Raw genomic sequence first — 20,863 nt, 5'->3', positions numbered from 1 at the left:
TTTAAGTTGCACATATGTTGTTTCATGTCTACAAGTGAGAGTCCTTCATCACTTGCAAACTTGAACCAAATGATGGATTAAGAATAGCTAGTATGGCAAGGAAAAGACCCAACTCCACTAGATGTAACTTGAGTGAGAGACAAAGTTGCAATATTTAACTATTTACAAGTAACATGCCACATCCAATCATAAAAATCACGTGGCTAACAATAATGAATGGTTTTGGCTATTACTTTTTTAACCATGAATAGAAACTGTTTCCTGAGAGAAATAAAAGATTGAAAAGTGCATGCCTTCACCACTAGAAGAGTTTATTTTTTGGCAAAAGGCACTAGGCCTAAATATATTAATAATAGAAATATGTAGATTTAGTACATACGAATATGGAGGCCTGCTTGAAGCCAAAAAAGCCCTTCTGATATAGGCAAACATAGACCAACCTAGCAGCTATAGATAACCTAGATGGTACAAAATCCAGTAATTACAAGATTATATTTATAACATAATTGGCAGGGCATGCTAATAATCAAAGATTCAAAATACACTCCAGGTTTGAGGAAAAATTGAGACCAAGCTAGCAACATATAACAATCCTCAATTTACATCAAAAACAATTTCTTTGATATGATAGAAAGATTTTTCAGACCTCCCAAGCAGGGCAAAATCATGTATAATTGCTAAATTAACGTGAACACCATCTGAAGAACCATAGCAATCAGCTTAACTTTGTCAAAATCTCCACACCAGTCTTTGTGATTAGTAGTGTATGTTCAAATTGTGCAGAAAGACTACCATCAGCAGTCACAAAAGTGTAATTGTCATCCCACAACTCATACTCAATGCTCCCTAGTGACAACAATGGCTCTGCAGATCCATAAACTGTCTCTTAAAAAAACTGTTAAGCTTACAAATATCCCATTCATAAGTCATGCTTGAGAAATCAACAGAAAAAATACATAGCTCATATGGCATAATTTGAATGTAATTGACACAAAACATCTTTCTAAAAAATATCTTAAACATACAATATCTTTTAACATACTCAAAATTTTACTTAACACATCTCCTTCTATTGGAGAAGGATAACTAGCAACCTTCTCAACAAAAGTACTTGAATTTCACTTTCAAGAAATTCATGCACAATCAAAACCAGTAGATTCTTACCTCGTATTCAGTATTTACAGAATTTATTAGGAATATTACATCATTATGTGTCGTAGACTCTTAGTTATAGTTTATTAGTTTGTTTAGAGTTTACTTATTTTTGTGAGTATTTGTTATGTTTTGGTTATAATTGTAAATCTGTGTGATTATCTACGTAAAGGGAGTAGTTAGGAGGTTCCTATATAGGATGTGAAAATCATATATATATATATATATATAATTTGTATTGAATGAAAAATAGATAGAAGCAATATTATTTTGTGTATGAAAATTTTCTATTTCACTTCTATCACTTTGTCCATATTTCTTATACAGTATCAGAGCTGCATATGATTTTTTGGTGATTGCCATTAAGTCTGCTAGAATCTTCCTTCTGTGGATGACAAAGCTGTCACAGGGTTCGACCTTTTCTATAACACATCATCCACTTATTTAAATGGTGCCTCTGACTATCATGTTTAAGGGTGGAGTGGAGTTTGGTAAATGTAGCTTATTTGTATGGGAGATATCTTCCAAACCAGTTTAAGAGAAAGATATAATTATACTGTGCTATTATTTGATCTCCACTCGCAATCCGTTTTTCTAAAACTGAGCTGGAAATTATCATGATTCTGTGAGCATGCAGTGATTTGATCTTCCCATTCTTTAAAGGGACAGAAAATAGACAATTGATGCCACATTAGCACTGATTTTCAAAGTTTCTTTCATGAGCTATTGAAATTTTTAGAGTAGGACAAAATATTAAATTTGAATTTCATGTCATTTCTAGATTTGATCCCCTATTGCTATTCAAGAGGTTCTATGAAGATTAGCTAAGAAGAAAGATCTAAGGAAAGCTAGATTGTAGCCTTTGCAAGGAAGAAGGACACTGTGATCATAAGTTTGTTGAAGAGAGAAAAGCTGCACGATTTGAATAAGTGAAGCCTGCTGCCTGAGACAAGAGTCTATATTTTGTGCAACTATATATAGTACGCCAAATCCTTGATATGAGATGTGTGCTTCCCTAAACTCATTCAATATTTGAGATTGCTGCCCTGTTTGCTGTGAAACTTTTTTTTTTCTAATGTCTTTCCCACTCTCTGATATTTTGTCAAACAGTTCACTTACATTTACTGATAAAGAACAATAACTTGCTGATCATGAAAATTCAATTTACTGATGGCTTCTTGTTTGTTTCATACTTGCAATAGTTTTCAGTTTGCAATATGTTTTGAATAATGTTTACGTTCAATGCATAGAGAAGGCAGTCTTACAATATGAATGAGAAGAGCATAAATCTGACCTCTTTTGCAGTAAGTACAAAATCTAAATCTAATCTGAAAACCCCTTTCAATGACCAGCACAAAATAAACTTGTTTTCTATATCTCTAACCTGCTGCTGCAAAAACAGAGAAAAGAGGTTGGATCTGACCTTACAAAATCCACAGGTACGGTAGTGAATACATTAACAAATCTGAGTATAACAGCTGCACTAAGCCCTCATCAAGGATCTGTAACGTCCTGTTTTAGGAACAATGTAATATAACCACAAAATGTGATGCTCTGATGCCACTTGTAATGTCCCTTATTGAACAATATATGAATTACAGGACAATTAATGTCCAATTCTTACAATAAACTTATGTATTTGGAAATAAGAAAGCAATTATATAATAAATGATAATGATCAAGCCACTGGCTGTCTCTGATTTAAATAATTAAAATTATGCTTAAGTGAATTGATATCAATTTGCACTAAGTGCAGAATTACTAGCTGTTTAAAATAAGACAATATAAATATGCAATGGACTAGAAGTCAATATTGCCAATGGCAATATGAATGGTTGTATCTAATTTGGAATGTATAGTATGCACAATTGGTTACTGCTGTTTCAGATCAAGAAATGATATTATGCAAGGTATAAAGTGCTGTGTCTGATGTGAATAATCCTTGGCTTCATGCACACGATATTGGGCCTTTGGCCTTGCTCACACGAGCTTTTCCAAACTGGAATAAGAAACAATATAAAGCACAATCGATGATCTCTGGTTTGAGTTTGGTTCTTATTAAATACCTCCCAATAGGGAGCGGTGCCATCTCTTCACCCAAACTGGGCATGTCCCTTCTTGTTCGTGGTCCTTCCTACAAGTTAATTGCATCACTTCAAGTTATTAATGAATGGAGATTGATTAAGGAATAACAATTGGTTTTGTGTCTCTATTATGCTCAATCGTGCCTCTTCATAACACAGGATTTACCAATATAACAAATTTATTAAAGGTAAAAAAAATATTTTTATTTGGCTATGTTGAGTCCCTAAAGGAGGATGACTTCAAAAAGAAATGGAAAGAGCAAATAACATATTAATTAATATATTCGCCAATCCTCCTTGTTTCAAACGCCCATCTTGAGCAAGGAAATTAATAAATAAAAATGTTTATTGCTACAGGGCTGACCTCCTTGAAAGGATATGACCTTTGGGAGAAGATTTATTATGGTGCATAAATAAGAGTTTTAAGAGGTTAATTTGAATTCACTCGTTCATTGAATATCTATCCAGCTAAGAGCAGAGGTAAAGAGCAAAGAAACAGCAGATCTATGAAGAAAAATCAGACTTGCATGTTAGCAGATTTATGAGGTTAATTCAATCTCATCTAGAGGCTAAATTAATGCAAGTTATACGACAATATTTTTGTGAAGATTATAGAAGACTTAGTGCAGATTTACTGTGAAGGAATATATCAGATTTGCGAGCACACCTTTGAAGATTACTTTTCAGATCTGAGAGAGGACTTTGGAGCAGATTCTCAAGGCAAATTTATGAGAAAGCAGTAGGCAGATTGTTGAAGTCCTTCGAATCAAGGGCAGATCCAACAACATAATTATCATCCTACATTTCAAAGGTTGGAGCCTTCTACTTGGCGAGATCTCAGGTTAGAACTGTTGTCACGAAGGATTGTGTCTGAAAATGCTAAGTGTAAAACCTAGCAATCCTGTGAAACATGGGAATACTTTCAGGCATGTGGGTTGCCTATCTTGAAAGTAGACCTCCGAAGATCAGGCAGGCTTCCTGTCTTGATGAATCTCCTACAAATTGTTTTTTGTGAGAAAAGGGTTAAAAGGTTTGCATGCGAAATAAAACTTATCCTAATGGAGGTGATACACCGAGATGATGGAGTTTTTCCTACTGTACTAAAACTATGGCAGCTGCAGTAAAGAATGAAATACACTTCACAAATCAGTTAGATCATCAAATTCATAAATATTTCGCGAAAAGGTTCAAAGTTATCCAACTTTTGCATGTAGGAAAAGTGATTTCTCACAACATACAAGGAATTGGAAACCAAGTGAACACAACCCACAACCTGAATTCACTGTGAAATTATCCTACTTCTGCAAAGCTAAAACAAAACGGAGTAAAGGATTGCAAGAATCACAATAATTCTATCAAATCACTCCCCTGACAATGAAAAAAGCAAGAAATACTGATAAGGAAACCAAATCTGTATTACAACTGAATAAAATAACTCTATTCCAATAACTGAAAAACTGATAAGTGGAACCTCTTACACAAGAAATTGGAATCTCTTGCTGAGTTGGAGCTTAGTTGAGAGGATTGTTATCTCCTATGGGTTGGTTCCTACAAATTTCTAAGAAGTTCTTTATAAAAATATATTTTGTTGTGGTTTTCTCCCACTGGGGTTTCCACGTAAATCATGTGTGCAACTTGTGTTCCTTCTTCTTAGATCTAAATTGTGTGGATTATTTGTTCATTGTTCTAAGATTGCTAAAATTATAAATTAAAAAGGTTGGTCTTATATTGATTCACTCTCTCCCTTCTCCCCCGCTTTCCCTCCCCCCTTTCTCAATATAAGTGTGTGCATGTGTGTTTTCTTCATGAGATACGTGCATAAGTGTAGAAGATGAAGACTTCATGAAACATACAAAACAAGTCCATGCACAAGTCAAGAAAAAACTAGAGGAAAGAAACACAAATTATAAAACGTGCATAGATGAGCATTGAAAAAAACGACTTAGACAATGAGTTAGTCATGGCACAACTGAGAAAGGAAAGATTATCGTGAGGGACATATAACAAATTAAACCCAACAAGATTTGTCCTTGTACGATTTTGCATTCAATGTTTCTAATATTTATTGCTGTCCCATGCACAAACCTAAAGATAGCACGTAGGAGCAAGAAGAGGTGGATTCAAAAGTACACATTCAAAAAAAGCAATGAGATGAGACTGCATAGATTTTGGGCATGCGAATTGCTAAAAAGTTCCAGCAAAACATGTATGAGGAATATCTCATTAGTTGGAAGAACAAGGGACCAAACGAAAACATGTTAACATCTGAATCTAAAGTAAACCTACTTGGGTGACCTATCTAATCTTTTGTGTAATCTTCAATTTGAAGACAACTCATTTTCTATTATCCAAGAGTTTGATACAAAAGCATCTAAGGGGTTATGTAATCTTGTATCAACCAAAAATATGTTTGACATAGAAGGTGTTTGTGTTCTTTTCTTTATTTTCTTTATTGATGTATTTTGTGCAAACATTTGTCATGCACATGTTAGTTAGTTTGCAAAAACTGTGTGATTTTGTCTTGTTGGATTGACTTCCAAAGTTGCACACACAAGTTGTATAGCTTACACAGATGGTTCTTGGCCGTGCACCCATTCTTTTGATAAATAGCATGATCTTGAGACCAAGTGCATGGATTGGTTTTATGCAATTACCATTCTTGTGCATGCTTGATGATATGCTGATAAAACATAGTAAGTTGCCAACCATGTAATGTATCACAATGCTAGTAGTTGTTGACTAATTATTTCAAATGATTCATTGTTAATCGAAGTGATTGTCTAGGAAGGTGAACCATCTTAGGTGGGAAAATAAGTTTTCATCTTGGAAACCACACCAAGTGATGGGTAGGTGTTTTTCCAAAGTCCATATGTAGTATGTATGCCTCAAATTAGAAGACAAGAGCTTTGCACTAGTTAGTAGCATAGGATTAGTACAAGGGTTTGACACAAACAATTCTTGTTGCAAGCAGGCAATTCATGTGTATGTCAGCTTTTAGGAGATCACCAAAAGGGGAAAAATAAGTTGAAGTTGATGGTAATCACTCTATTGAATTTGTGTCCCAAGAATTCTCTATACATCTATGTAAATCTCCTACTAGGAATGAATAACATCATTTTCTATTAACAGTTTGTAACAATCATGGTGATAATTCTCCGAAATCTCAAGTAATCTTCTTGTGACACATAAATCTGTCCACTAAATTAAATAAATGTTTAATATTTGTTTAATGCACTAATATTCTTCTATTAATTAATGTACATTATATTAATTTGTAATGTCCCCTTCTCGTTGATGTCCTTCCAGTGGTCCATTAGCCTATTCCTGAGACTCGTACGCTAGGTGGAATGAAGAATGAGGGTCAAGCATTGATGAGGCGAGAACTTACTATTTTTAGTAAGTCATGGGTTGGCCGTTTTGGTGATACTGTCCTATTGAGCTCTCCATGCTCTGTCACTGGGTGCGAAGATCATGCTTTTCGGAGCAGTAGTTCATGACTTACTATTTTTAGTAAGTGGCAGTATGGCATATTTCTATTTTTGGTAGTGGACAGGGTCCTGATCCTGCAGCAGTTCAGTGGTCTTCCTGGCTCAGCTTCATCTTGGTTTTGACAATAATCAATATTGGAGTCATAAGTGATATAATTAAATATTATTTCCTTATCCTAAGGTTTAATATTTAATTAATTTGTTTATTTTTACTATTGATTTATTGGCTTTGGAAATGGCGCATAATATCTCCTAAGTGCTAGGCGAATTTTATGTCTAGAAATGGACGCCAAATTTATAATGGAGATCATTTTATTCACCTCAAATGTTGCTAAGTCAAAATCGTGGTTTTGTGCTTTTTGGCGTAATTCCTTGACTTATGGTTTGGATGCCATCCTTGGGTCCACGTGATAAAGCAAATGCAAATGAAGAAGTTGAATTTGGGCGAATTTGTAAGCATTTGCATTTGGTTTTGGGGAGTTAGAAGTTATAAATAAGAGCCTTGGGCTCCCATTTTGGTTATCAAATGAATTTGCATCGTTATGCTGCCGAATTAGCGATTGAAAATCTGAGCTTCGAAGTGTGGCTTCCTAGCTAAGTCTCAGTTTCGTACTTGCAAGATAGTACCTAGATGTGTCCATGTATTCCCAGTGCTATTGGTGAGTGAGTTGCAGATTGTGGAGTGTTTTGTTTGAGATTGGAGTGTTTTCTGGTTGCTGGTCGCGAGACTGCTGAAAGTGTGTTTTGCTCATACCTCTTGGCCAGGCGATTCCATCTTCTGGGTACCGGCTCATCCATCCTTCCTACCACTGGCGATGCTTCTTGTAAGTTTTTAGCATCTTATTTTGAGTGTGGATTTTTATATTGTAAATCGAACTTCTAGGTTAGGCATTGGGTTTAGTGAATGCATTGGGAAGCGTGCAAAATAAATATGGGGGTTTCGATGGCTTTCTTTGGGTTTGTTTTCAATGTAGCTGGTATAGCAATTGTTTAGAACAGATTTGGGGTGAATTGGGTGAGTAATGAGAGAGTTATGAGCGTTTTAGTGAATCCATACGCTGCTGGTTTTGTAATTCCAACCTGCAGAATTTTTATGTTAGCAGAAATTTCATGTTTCTTATTTGGATGTTCAGCATTACTCTCTTCTCACATTATCTTGATTATTGTAAGGTTAAGTAGTAGTACTACTAACCAATTCTGGCTTGTAACTCTCACCTCGCTGGAAAGTGGAAGAGGTTGGCTTGCCGCCTATTTTCAAGTAAACTGTAATTCAATCCTCCCACTACATAAGTGGTCAAGTGATGTCTGATTGTAATGGTCCTCCCGCTGAAATATCGCGGTTGAGTGATTTGTGCCTTTGTATGTTTCTCTTGGCTGGTTCACCGCCAAGTTTCTTGCATTCCCGCTGGATAAGCGGAAGGGGTTGGCTTGCCGCCCAAGCATTGTATTATTTCTAGTTATTTGAAGCTAACGATCCCCTCAACACCGTATGCTCTCACCTTCCCACATTGGGCACTTGGTGATTACAAGTGGAAGGGTTGCATTTTTCCAGCAAGTTTTCAGTTTATGCTTTCTAACCTTGTCGGGTTATCTATTTGTGGATGATTATTATTGGCCTAAAAACAAAAAAAAAATAACTAGGATATTACAGTGGTATCAGAGCTGGTTTTCCTGCCAGCCTGTGAGTTTCAGTGGGTTCAGAAGTCTCCATGAGTGACAGAGACGTCAAATACTACAACCGAGAATAGAAGAGACAACAGTTTCAGATTCCGATAGTGCCGAAAGAGGACACATTTTCAGAAGTACTGAGGAACAGAGGGAAGGATTTAGATTCTTCAGACTCGGTTGATTCAATGGCAGACAATACTACAGAAAATAATGAGGCACCTGATAAGAAGGTTGAGAGACAATTCAATGCCATGATGGACATGATGTCTCTATTGCTGGCCAAACTTAACCAGAACGTTGTTGGGACCCCTAACCAACCCAACAATGGATCGGAAGCCAGCACTTCTAATGCTCCTGTAGGCAATGGAAATGGGAGTAACAACGGAAGCAACAATGGAGGTTCAGCCCCAAGACCTTTACAACTTGTATTTCTGCCAAGAGAAGTACAACAAGCTGAAACAGAAATACCTACAACTGATGAAATAAGAAATAGCTACATGGAGTATGCTTCTCTCCCTGGTGAGATCCGAGATATCCTAACTCTGGATCAGTTTATGAATCAGAAAATGAAGAGAGGAAGGAGGAATGACTATAAGTTTTCTGCCCCAAGAGATTATCAGCAGGCTCTTGGAAGAGTGACCTTAACACACTTTGATGGAAGCACTAAGAGCACAGCTAGAGCATGGGTGCAGAAGTTGGACAATTACTTGTCCTTGAGGCCTATGTCGGAAGAAGATGCCATCAAGTTTGCTACCTTGCACTTGGATGGAGTGGCCCACGAATGGTGGTACCATGGGTTGGTCACCCTTGGTCATAACTTGATCACCACCTATGCTGATTTCACCAACAAGCTGATTGAGAGATTCAACACCAAGGATCTAGAGGTGAAATTTAGAGAACTTGCACAACTCAAGCAGCAAGGTTCATTGGACACTTACGTAACTGAATTCCAAAATCTATCAGTTATGGCAAGTAGCATATCTGAGAAGCGGTTAGTTGTCCTTTTCACTGAAGGAGTTGAGGAACCTTTGAAAGGTTGGGTTAAAGCATTTGATCTGCCCACCTTGGCAAAAGCTATTAAGAAATCTCGAAGCATGGAGTTTGCTGCCCCAAGGAATAAAATTCAGTCCAAGCCTTTTCCTTTCAGAAAGGATAAGAAGAAGTTCACAAATCAGACCAAGAGGTTCCCTCCGCGTATGGATGATGAGCTCCGTCAAGAGCTCCGGAGGAAGAATCTTTGTTATTCTTGCAAAGAACCTTGGGCCCCAGGACATAAGTGCCATGGAAAGGGCAACTTGCATCAGATGGAGTGCTATTTAGCGGATGGATCAGATTCCGAAATTTCAGAACAGCAAACTGAAGTTGAGGACAGCGAGTATGAAGAGGCTCCTGAAGGGCCTGAATTTGGGTTAGAAGATAGAGGAGTGGTTGCTCAACTCTTGAGCATTCACAAAAATGAGTCCTTTAGAGTTCGGGGTGTGATTGGAGAGCATCGTGTCATTGCTCTCATTGACACAGGAGCGACACACAATTTCATTGATGAGAGGATTGTGGCTAAGAGGGGACTAGTGGCAGAGGAAGTTGAAGGCTTCAAAGTCATGGTAGCAGATGGCTCCACTATATCCTGCAACCGGATGATTTCCAACATGTCTCTGAAGTTGGGAAATCATGAAATCAGAGATGATTTCTTTGTGGTTAGCATTGGTCGGACTGATGATGCAGTCCTTGGGATTCAATGGCTGAGATCTCTTGGTGAGATTACACTGAACTTGCAAACCATGGAGCTGAAATTCATGTCTAAAGGAAAGAAGGTAGTGTTGAGAGGAATGTCGCATGGTGGACTAAAAGTTGTATCTTTGAAAAGAATGGAAAGGCTGATCCGCCATAATCAGGTGGAGTGGGCAGCCAAGTGTTTGATAATGCCTTCAAATCCATTGGTAGACAAGGGCAGCTATTCCACAGACATTCAAGCAATGATCACGGATAGAAGTAAGGTCATGGTCATGCCCTCAGAACCACAAAGAAAATCGGAATTATCCTGAAGACATTCAAGCCTTGATAACTAAGAGAAGTAAGGTGTTTGAAAACCCACCTCCTGGCAGACCCCTTGAGAGAGGTGCCAAACACATCATTGAGCTTGAAGAAGGAGCTAAGCTAGTTATGACTACCCCTTACTGGTATCCTAAGAAGCAGAAGCATGAGATTGAGAAAGCAATCCAGGAATTGCTTGACATGGGTTACATACGGCCTAGCAAAAGCCCCTTTGCTTCGGTTGTTGTTTTGGTGAGAAAGAAGGATGGGACCATGCGCATGTGCGTGGATTACAGAGCCCTGAATCAAAAAACTATCAAGAATCGGTATCCTATCTCGAGGATTGATGAGCTCATTGACAAGCTACATGGTGCAGTGTTCTTCTCTAAGATTGACCTCAGGTCGGGGTATCATCAGATTAGAATGAGAGCTTCAAATGTGGAGAAGACCGCTTTCAGATGCCACTTTGGGCATTTTGAGTTCCTAGTCATGCCCTTTGGCTTGACTAATGCACCCGCTACTTTTCAGTCATGTATGAACAAAATATTCCAAGAACAGCTAAGGAAGTTTGTTTTGATATTCTTTGATGACATACTCATATTCAGCAAATCTTGGAAAGAACATTTACAACACTTGGATGAGGTGCTAAACATATTAGAATCCGAATCCCTGTTTGCCAAGGAGTCCAAATGTGAGTTTGGGATAAAAGAGTTGCTCTACCTTGGTCACATTATCAGTGCAGGTGGTGTGAAGGTGGACCCTGAAAAGATTAGAACCATCATTGATTGGCCTCCTCCTGAAAACATAACACATTTGAAGGGATTTTTGGGTTTGTGTGGGTTTTATCGGAGGTTTGTGAAGAGATATTCTCAGTTGGCTGCCCCCCTCACAGATCTTACAAAGAAAGAAGCTTTTGAATGGTCCGAAAAGGCACAGACAGTGTTTGAGCGGTTTAAGGGGATCATGAGTTCCTGCCCTGTTTTGGCTTTGCCTGATTTCACCAAACCTTTTGAGCTACAGTGTGATGCATCTGGAGAAGGTGTTGGTGCAATCCTCATGCAGGATAAGCATCCTATAGTCTTTGAGAGCAGGGAGTTGAGAGGACCCGAAAGGCTGTATTCGATTTATGACAAGGAAATGCTTGCCATAATGCATGCCCTTGCAAAGTTCAGGCAGTATTTGGTGGGGAGTAAGTTCATTGTTAAGACTGATCATAATAGTCTTAAACATTTCATGCATCAAAAGGATTTGAATGAAAGACAGCAAAAGTGGGTGAGTAAGTTGCAGGCTTACGATTTCGATATTGAGTATGTTAAGGGAAAAAACAATGTTGTAGCTGATGCCTTATCCAGAAGGCCCCATTTAAGCTCACTATGAGAGCTTACTGTTGATTAGAGGGAGTTGTTGCTCGCTTATTATGCCAAAAATCAGTTTGCAACCAGCATTATAGAAGGTACTTTTCATGATGAAAGGTACAAATTGGTTGAGGGGCTGATACTGTACAAAGGAAGGGTCTTCATAGTGGCTGAATCTAAGCTAAAAGAGAAGATTTTGAAGACTTTCCATGACATCCCCCTCGCTAGTCACCAAGGTTACTTCAAAACATACAAGCAGATCCAAGAGAGATTTTCTTGAAAGGGACTTAAAAATGATGTTTTGAAGTACATTAAGGAGTGTTATACATGTCAGAGAAACAAAGATGAGCACACTCTGCCAGCTGGTTTGTTACAACCCTTGCCTATTCCCGGTAAAAAATGGGAAAGTATTTCCATGGACTTCATCACTGGGTTGCCTCGGGCTTAAGGGAAGGACAATATCTATGTGGTGGTGGACAGACTCACAAAGTTTGCTCATTTCTTTGCCATCACCAATTCTTTTACAGCAGCTCAAGTTGCTGAAGTGTTCTTTCGGGAGGTGTTCAGATTACATGGGTTACCGAAGAACATTGTGAGTGATAGGGACAGCAAGTTCCTAAGTGCTTTCTGGCAGGAGATTTTCAGATTATGTGGTACTGTGCTCACTCCAAGCACTAGTTATCACCCCCAAACTGATGGGCAAACCGAGATAGTGAATAAGTGGTTGGAAGGTTATCTTAGAAACTATGTCTCGGAGCAGCAAAATACATGGGTGAGATGGCTTCACCTAGGAAAGTATTGCTACAACTCCTATCACATGTCCATCCAGATGTCACCATTCATGGCACTATATGGTTATGAAGCTCCTAGCTTCGCGGACTTGGTATTTGGTGATAGCAGGATCCCTCAGGCAAAGGATATGATGCAACAAAGTCAAGATATTCTGAGGATTCTGAGGGACATTCTCCAGCATGCATAGAATCAGCAAAAGTTGTATGTTGATCAGCAACGAATTGAGCGCACCTTTGAGGTGGGCGACATGGTTTACTTGAGGTTCCAGCCCTACAGACAGTCTACTCTCAAGAAGAGTGGGGTTGAGAAATTGAAGTCACGATTCTATGGGCCTTTCAGAGTCAACATGAGGATTGGAGAAGTGGCGTATGAGTTGGAATTACCAGCAAGTAGTAGGATCCATAATGTATTTCACGTGTCTTGCCTTAAGAAGGCCCTAGGACATAATGTTGTTGCTTCAGTTGAGTTACCTCTGCTTGGTGAGGAGGGAGAGTTGGTTTTGGTTACTGAAGCTATCCTTGATTTCAGGGAACGATTTGAGGGAGAAGAGTGATCAAGGAATACTTGATCAAATGGAAAAATTTACTAGCAGAGGATGCTACGTGGGAAAATGAGGAGAGTTTACTGCATCCAGCCTTACAGTTGCTTGAGGACAAGCAATTTTGGGGAGGACGAACTGTAATGTCCCCTTCTTGTTGATGTCCTTCCAGTGATCCATTAGCCTATTCCTGAGACCCGTACGCTAGGTGGAATGAAGAATGAGGGTCAAGCATTGATGAAGCAAGAACTTACTATTTTTAGTAAGTCAGGGGTTGGGCATTTTGGTGATACTGTCCTACTGAGCTCTCCATGCTTTGTCACTGGGTGCGAAGATCATGCTTTTCGGAGCAATAGTTCATGACTTACTATTTTTAGTAGTGGCAGTATGGCATATTTCTATTTTTGGCAGTGGACAGGGCCCTGATCCTGCAGCAATTCAGTGGTCTTCCTAACTCAGCTTCATCCTAGTTTTGACAATAATCAGTATTGGAGTCACAAGTGATATAATTAAATATTATTTCCTTATCCTAAGGTTTAATATTTCATTAATTTGATTATTTTTATTACTGATTTATTGGCTTTGGAAATGGCGTATAATATCTCCTAAGTGCTAGGCAAATTTTATGTCTAGAAATGGACGCCAAATTTATAATGGAGATTATTTTATTCACCTCAAATGTTGCTAAGTCAAAATCGTGGTTTTGTGCTTTTTGGCATAATTCCTTGACTTATGGTTTGGACGCCATCCTTGGGTCCACGTGATAAAGCAAATGCAAATGAAGAAGTTGAATTTGGGCGAATTTGTAAGCATTTACATTTGGTTTTGGGGAGTTAGAAGTTATAAATAAGAGCCTTGGGCTCCCATTTTGGTTATCAAATGAATTTGCATCTTTATGCTGCCAAATTGGCGATTGAAAATCCGATCTTCGAAGTGTGGCTTCCTAGCTAAGTCTCAGTTTCGTACTTGCAAGATAGTACCTAGATGTGTCCATGTATTCCTAGTGCTATTGGTGAGTGAGTTGCAGATTGTGGAGTGTTTTGTTTGAGATTGGAGTGTTTTCTGGTTGCTGGTCGTGGGACTGCTGAAAGTGTGTTTTGCTCATACCTCTTGGCCAAGCGATTCCATCTTCTGGGTACTGGCTCATCCATCCTTCCTACCACTGGCGATGCATCTTGTAATTTTTTAGCATCTTATTTTGAGTGTGGATTTTTATATTGTAAATCGAACTTCCCAGGTTAGGCGTTGGGTTTAGTGAATGCATTGGGAAACATGCAAATTAAATATGGGGGTTTCGATGGCTTTCTTTGGGTTTGTTTTCATTGTAGCTTAGAATAGATTTGGGGTGAATTGAGTGAGTAATGAGAGAGTTATCAGCGTTTTAGTGAATCCATAGGCTGCTAGTTTTGTAATTCCAACCTGCAGATTTTTTATGTTAGCATAAATTTCATGTTTCTTATTTGGATGTTCAGCATTACTCTCTTCTCACATTATCTTGATTATTGTAAGGTTAAGTAGTAGTAGTACTAACCAATTCTGGCTTGTAACTCTCACCCCGCTGAAAAGTGGAAGAGGCTGGCTTGCCGCCTATTTTCAAGTAAACTATAATTCAGTCCTCCCACTACATAAGTGATCGAGTGATGTCTGATTGTAATGGTCCTCCTGCTGCAGAAGCGGTTGAGTTGAGGTTGTTTTGTAATTTCAGTCCTCCCGCTGAAATATCACGGTTGAGTGATTTGTGCCTTTGTATGTTTCTCTTGGCTAGTTCACCGCCAAGTTTCTTGCATTCCCGTTGGATAAGCGGAAGGGGCTGGCTTGCTGCCCAAGCATTGTATTATTTCCAGTTTTTTGAAGCTAACGATCCTCTCAACACCATATGCTCTCACCTTCCCACATTGGGCACTCGGTGATCAAAAAGTGGAAGGGTTGCATTTTTCGAGCAAGTTTTCAGTTATGCTTTCTAACCTTAACGGGTTATCTATTTGTGGATGATTATTATTGGCCTAAAAACAAAAAAAAAATAACTGGGATATTACATAATTCATTTTGACCCCATTCTACTATTTCCATTTAATAAATTTCAAATTTATTTTAAATTAAATTACTAACTATAGTCCAACTATTAAATAAATTGATTAAATTTATTTAATTCCCCCTTCTTCTCATTTAAATAAATTAAAAAATTCACATACACATTTAAATAAATAAACATTTATTTAAATCCTATTTACCCTCACCCACTTGCATTCTCCTACAAAGCCCACTTGCTCACTAACCCTTCTTCTAGATTCTTCTAATCCCTTCTAAATTAGCCTAAACCCACTTCTAATCATTTGCACAATCGTAATCCCAAATTAACCCTCAACCCATCATCTCACCCATTTAAGACTTTTAAATGCTTCCCTTCTTCAACACACTAACCCGCATGGGTCTTGTCCCTTTGACCAAGGCCTAACCATAGTTAAACCTTGCACAAGAGTTTACCCATTGGATAATAGCTTTATCCAATAACCCAACCACATGAGGTTACCCTCATGTTTCTCAAGCATTTAATGCTTCTTCCCTCTCCTCTCAAACCCTCTCATGGTGCCGCTAGTCACCAGTACATTGGTGGAAGTTGCAAGCATGGATTGAGGATCATGCCTCTCTCATGCAATCCTAGCCTTCCATAAGCCAAATTAATCTTGACCCTTCAATCAACAATTTTGCCTATAAAAAGAACCCTCATCCTCAAGCAAAGAGGAAGCATTTTTGAGCATTGTTATTACAGCTGCATAAGCATTTGTACTTAGCTTTCTCATAGTAATTCCATTTGTGCATTTGCATAGTAATAGGAGTTCATTTTCAACTATTCAATCCTTCATTTGGCATCCATGGCTACATGCTAAAAACTGAGAGCTACACTCAAACAAGCTTTTGGATCTTGGGAAGGAGAAGAACAAGGGAGAGACATCAAGAGCATCATGGGAGCTTCTTAGGGAGTCTTTTCTCTTTTATTTTGCTTGTTATTGCTTCTAATCTCTTTTGGTATGCATTTGGAAAGTTTAGAGTTCATTTGGTTTTAGTTTTGATTGAGGCTAACATATTGACAATTGATCCTTGGTTTTGCTTGTCCCCTTTCATGTGCACCACTTCCTTTGTGTACTTATTGCATCCATTAACAGATTGTTCTTTTGACCCATTACTAACACTAAATTGGAAACTTCAACATATATTTAATTTATTAGAAAGCAACAAAACTAATAATTGTGCTAGTTGTGAAGATTTCAAATATAGGAATACATAGTATATCATCCCAAGATCATGGAACATCAAGCTACCACTCATATAGTTGGTGTAAAATAAAATGTGCACAAAATGGATATAGTTTTCATAGACAGCAGAAATGTTAGTGAAGAGAATGGTAAAAATTCTAGATTATTATGACCACCACAAAATACAACATAAATTCAAGCAAATACTAAAAAAACCATCAATGGAATAATATGAGAAAAATAAAATAAAAGTCAATAATGCTCTCACTATCCAAAAAGTTTTAGGTCAATAATGCCATGCAATAGTTAGTTTGTAGTGAAGCATACCAAGTGCAAAGGTTTGCCCAGCCATCATACATCCAGCTTGATCCTCACCTATCAATAAAGTCAAAATAAACATGGAATTGAAGTAAATATAATCGTTTAACCATTAATACATTTAGTATACAAATGAAATATAAATGCATAATAAAATGAAACAAAACAAGAAAGAAATGACATTGAAAGAGAAGCATGAATTTCAAACATAATTAATTTTTAGGAGGTGCACAAATGGATCTCTTACTTCTCAAAAAGCTAGATCTAAATTATCCCACTGCAAAGTTTCACCTTAACTATGCTCACTGAGTGCATTTATTGCCTTAAGTATAACTAATGAAAGTAAACATTGTACTTGAGAACATATAGAATGTATCCCACCACTCTTTTGGGTATTATGTTGTAAAATTGGATGCAAGGTTGTCCAACAACAAAATCTTAACTTAAAAAAGTAATTACTTGGTTATGAACTGTCTTCCCTCTACACACACACACACACACACACCTGGTGGCAACAACCATGACCACATCCAGATATGAACATATAATCTTAAATGTGTCCCTAGTTAGCCATAGGTTGGACACATACGGAGTTAAACCACAGAAACGAGACTCAGAATCAGGGAGGGTGACTTGACTCGGGACTTGAGACTCGACAAAAAAACTCTGCATAGACTCAACAAAGACTCGACAAGTGAAAAACCTAAGAAATTTAGAGATTTTTAAGAATTTAAAATTTGTTTCATGAACCCTTTAATAAATAAACCTTAAAGACACAACAACATCATAATTTGATCACATAAACAAGTATAGATTGCTCACATAATTATAAACTCAAGTTATAGTTGAAGGAAATAACACACTTAGATATATAAATATTGTCAACTGTATACAATACTCATGGAATATGTAATCCATTACGTCAAATGTTCCAAACAAATATCAAAACAATAAATAGAAGTCTATGGCTCAAAGTAGTCTACATCCCTCCTACGAAGGCATCTTAGGTAGGTCCCACTATCTAGTGGGGGTTTGGGGGTAGAGGCACTAATGGATTTGAGGGGCAGCAATGATAAGCTGCACAAGGTGTTAGATGTGAGACAAAATGGGTGCGGTGAAGTGCACTTGTGTTTCCTTACAGGCTGGAAGTGGGGGTTTGGGGGCTATACCCCTGAAAATTTCTTTTTAGAGAAAAACGTAAAAAAATGTTCATTTTTGTCATGTTTTGAGATTTAAAAAGAAAAAAAGTTGAGTCTGGCCGAGTTCGAGCATCAAGACTCCCCTCCCTTGGAGTTGTCAAGATCAATACTGATGGCTCATTTAAGGGTAATATCGAGCATATTGGAGTTGGAAATATTGGGAGAGATAGTCAAGATCGGTTATTTTCATTTTCTTTATTTATAAGGGATATCAAACTAACAATCTCACTGAGGCTTGGGCTATGCTCATTTCTCTAGAGAGGTGTTGTGAGATGTGTTGGATAAATGTTATTTGTGAGATAGATTCTCAAATTTTGGTTATTATTCTAAATAGGCACGAGTTTGATGAGGCAAACTGTTCATATTACACAGAAATGGAATAGTGTGGCAGATTGCTTGGCCAAGTGGGCCTTGGAGCACATGGGTGATTGGATTATTGTTGATTGGGAGCAACTCCCCTTGGGGTGTTCTCAACAGCTTCCTACAAGCCCCTGTGTTGGTTGGAGGTTATTGCTTAATTGTACTATTGATCTTCCTTGATTAATAAATTTTTACCCCTTTTCCAAAAGGATGATGAGTTAATATGGTGTGTAGCAAAATCACAAAACTACACAGTCAAATTAGGATACATTGTAGCCAAGAATGATACCCCAAACAACAAATGGCTTGTTAAGCTATGTTGGGGAACATATCTACTCCCCAAAGAAGGGTTGTTCGCATGGACAACCTTACATAAAAGAATATTAACAAGAGATAGGCTACAAAAAAATGGAATTATGGGACCTCATGGATGCCCACTTTGCAAAGAAGAGGGGGAAACCATAGATCAAACTTAGTCAATTGTAAAATAGCACACTTGTAAAATAGCACACCAATGTTGGATGCATTTTTGCAACAAGCTAGGCTAGAATGGACCGTTACAGTTGTAGCATCATAAAATTGCGACCTTGCAATTTTCAACTGCATTTGGGTCTTCACATTGGCGAATGAATCTCTAAGCCTAACTAGAGACCCGAGACATGCTCATACTTCCTGAAACTTGTATTTTCTTGCACCCCGCACTGCCTGCTCTCACTTCCTGTCCTGAATTAGGGCAGGATAGGGGTGTGGCGCCCCTGTCCTTGCCCTATTTTGGGCCCCCTCCATTCAAATCCTGCATTGGGCTTGTCAATCATGAGAGGGAAAAAGTTTTCCTATGTCGGCCTAAGACGGAAAATTAGTCAAAAACCCCTGATTGGCAAGTATATAAGGAGCATTTTCCCCTCCTATTTGTATGAGTTCAATAGGCGAAGTCAAGCGTTCAAGTGTTCAAGCATTCAAGCATCTATTGAGCATCTCAAGTCTCCTTTCAAGGCTAGGTGTTGCATTCAAGTCAAGGATTCAACCATTGAAGAGGAGATCTCTTTCAACATTCAGGCCATTCAACTTCACATATCCTTTCAAACAACTCTATCTACATTTCAATTGCATCCTCTCTTGAGGTTAATTCTACTTCAAACATTTCCTTTCATTTACTTGCAAGTATTTTCCAGCATTTGGTTAATTCCAAACCGGGGTTTGACCTGAAGGCAAACCCCCAATCCCAACAACATTTCCTCTCTTTTTTGTTTGTAGGTTGCAGGTGCACAGCTGTAATTGCAGGTTTAGACTTCATTTTCAGAGACGGGAAAAGATTTTTCAGAGCGCGGATTTTTCGGAGGACCAAGTACACTTTCAACTCGGTCCCGACAACTTTCACTCAAATTTGCAGGGGAGCTTCGCCTCGACATTTTATTGCTAATTCCAGGTGCACAACTTCATCCCGCATCTCTATCTCAAGATATAATCATTTCTTTGTCATCTTCGTACTTGGTCTCAAATTGCTTAATTCAACTTGTCTATTTTAAAAGAGGGTTACTTTAATTTCCAAATTCATTGTCAATTCACTTAGCATTCAATCTCTTTCCATTGAGATGGGCTCTAGTGAATTCAACCCCTCTTTTAAATGTAATGTGTGTGAGAGGATGAAGAGAATCCTTTGTGAAACTTTCACTCGTTTCTTGAGGAGGGTAAAGCTTTCCACTTGATCTCCTCATCACCTTTTCACCACATTACAACAGTAAGATTTAATGGGAATCTTCCACGAATGGTCCAATTAACACAAAGGAGAATTATGGAAAGGACTTTGACAAGAAACACCGACACAAATAATATGGCATCTATGGAAGGAATGCAATCAAAGAGTATTCAAACAAAAAGAATCCTCCATATAAAACATTTCATAAAATCGAAATTGGTATAAGCGAACACATAAACATCAAAGTTTCATACAAATAATTTTAAATGATACATGCAATGGGATGACGAAATTACAAACAGATGGCCACACTTAATTATGCCTAAAAGAGATTTTATCAAGGATAAGTCAAAAAAAACGAAGTAAAATGGAAACTACCAGCTAGAGGTAGATTCAAACTTGACTTTGATGGTGCCTCTAGAGGCAACCCGGGCTTATCAAGAGCAAGATTTGTAATCAGGGATGAGTACGGAAACCTTAAATGGGCAGGCTCAATCAAACTTCCAGTAGGCACAAATAATGATGCCAAATATGTAACATTGCTTTTAAGCTTGCAAACCTGTATTGATAAATCGGGAGACTTTCAGATTGTTATCAATGCGATCTCCAAACAATACTCATCAAGTTGGAAAGCATCAAGTCAAATCGAAAGAATCATACTTCTATTGAAACAAATTCCAAACTTCTCTCTAGCACACACATTGCGAAGCAAATGGAAAAGCAAATCAATTGGCAAACAAAGGCATCAATCAAAATCAACTTTCGGTCATTACAAACAATGAAAAGGACTGGCTGAAACTGGTTTTTACAAAAAAATTAGATTCCTCTTTGGCAATCAATCTGATCTAAAAAATCTCATCAGTACTACAAAACCATTCACGTGTGATAAATAATCTTCTTCACCAACAATTTCTGCAAACAATTTTTT

The 20,863-nt window shown here is 37.9% G+C and overlaps 1 protein-coding gene across 5 annotated transcripts in view; it reads right to left on the bottom strand.

The window, feature by feature from the left end:
- Window positions 1-310: 310 nt before the first annotated feature.
- LOC131055371 (methionine aminopeptidase 1D, chloroplastic/mitochondrial) overlaps window positions 311-20,863 on the bottom strand; it is a 195,909-nt gene continuing 175,356 nt past the window's right edge. The window contains exons 10-12 of one of the 5 annotated variants that reach the window (XR_009108338.2): window positions 16,690-16,737; window positions 2,581-2,664; window positions 730-864 (exon numbers count right to left, since the gene is read on the bottom strand). Coding sequence is in view for 3 of the 5 variants with exons in the window: in XM_057989822.2 (XP_057845805.1) it covers window positions 716-879; window positions 16,690-16,737 (212 nt within the window). In the remaining 2 variants the exon portion in view is untranslated. Of the gene's footprint in view, window positions 880-2,575; window positions 2,665-2,856; window positions 3,287-16,689; window positions 16,738-20,863 lie in introns of those variants that run through there. The other 4 variants (XR_009108337.2, XM_057989822.2, XM_057989823.2 and 1 more) reach the window with 4 other exon arrangements.

This window comes from Cryptomeria japonica, chromosome 1 (assembly GCF_030272615.1).
Source record: "Cryptomeria japonica chromosome 1, Sugi_1.0, whole genome shotgun sequence".
In the NCBI taxonomy this organism is placed as follows: Eukaryota; Viridiplantae; Streptophyta; class Pinopsida; order Cupressales; family Cupressaceae; genus Cryptomeria; species Cryptomeria japonica.
This window is presented reverse-complemented; position numbering and strand designations above follow the sequence as displayed.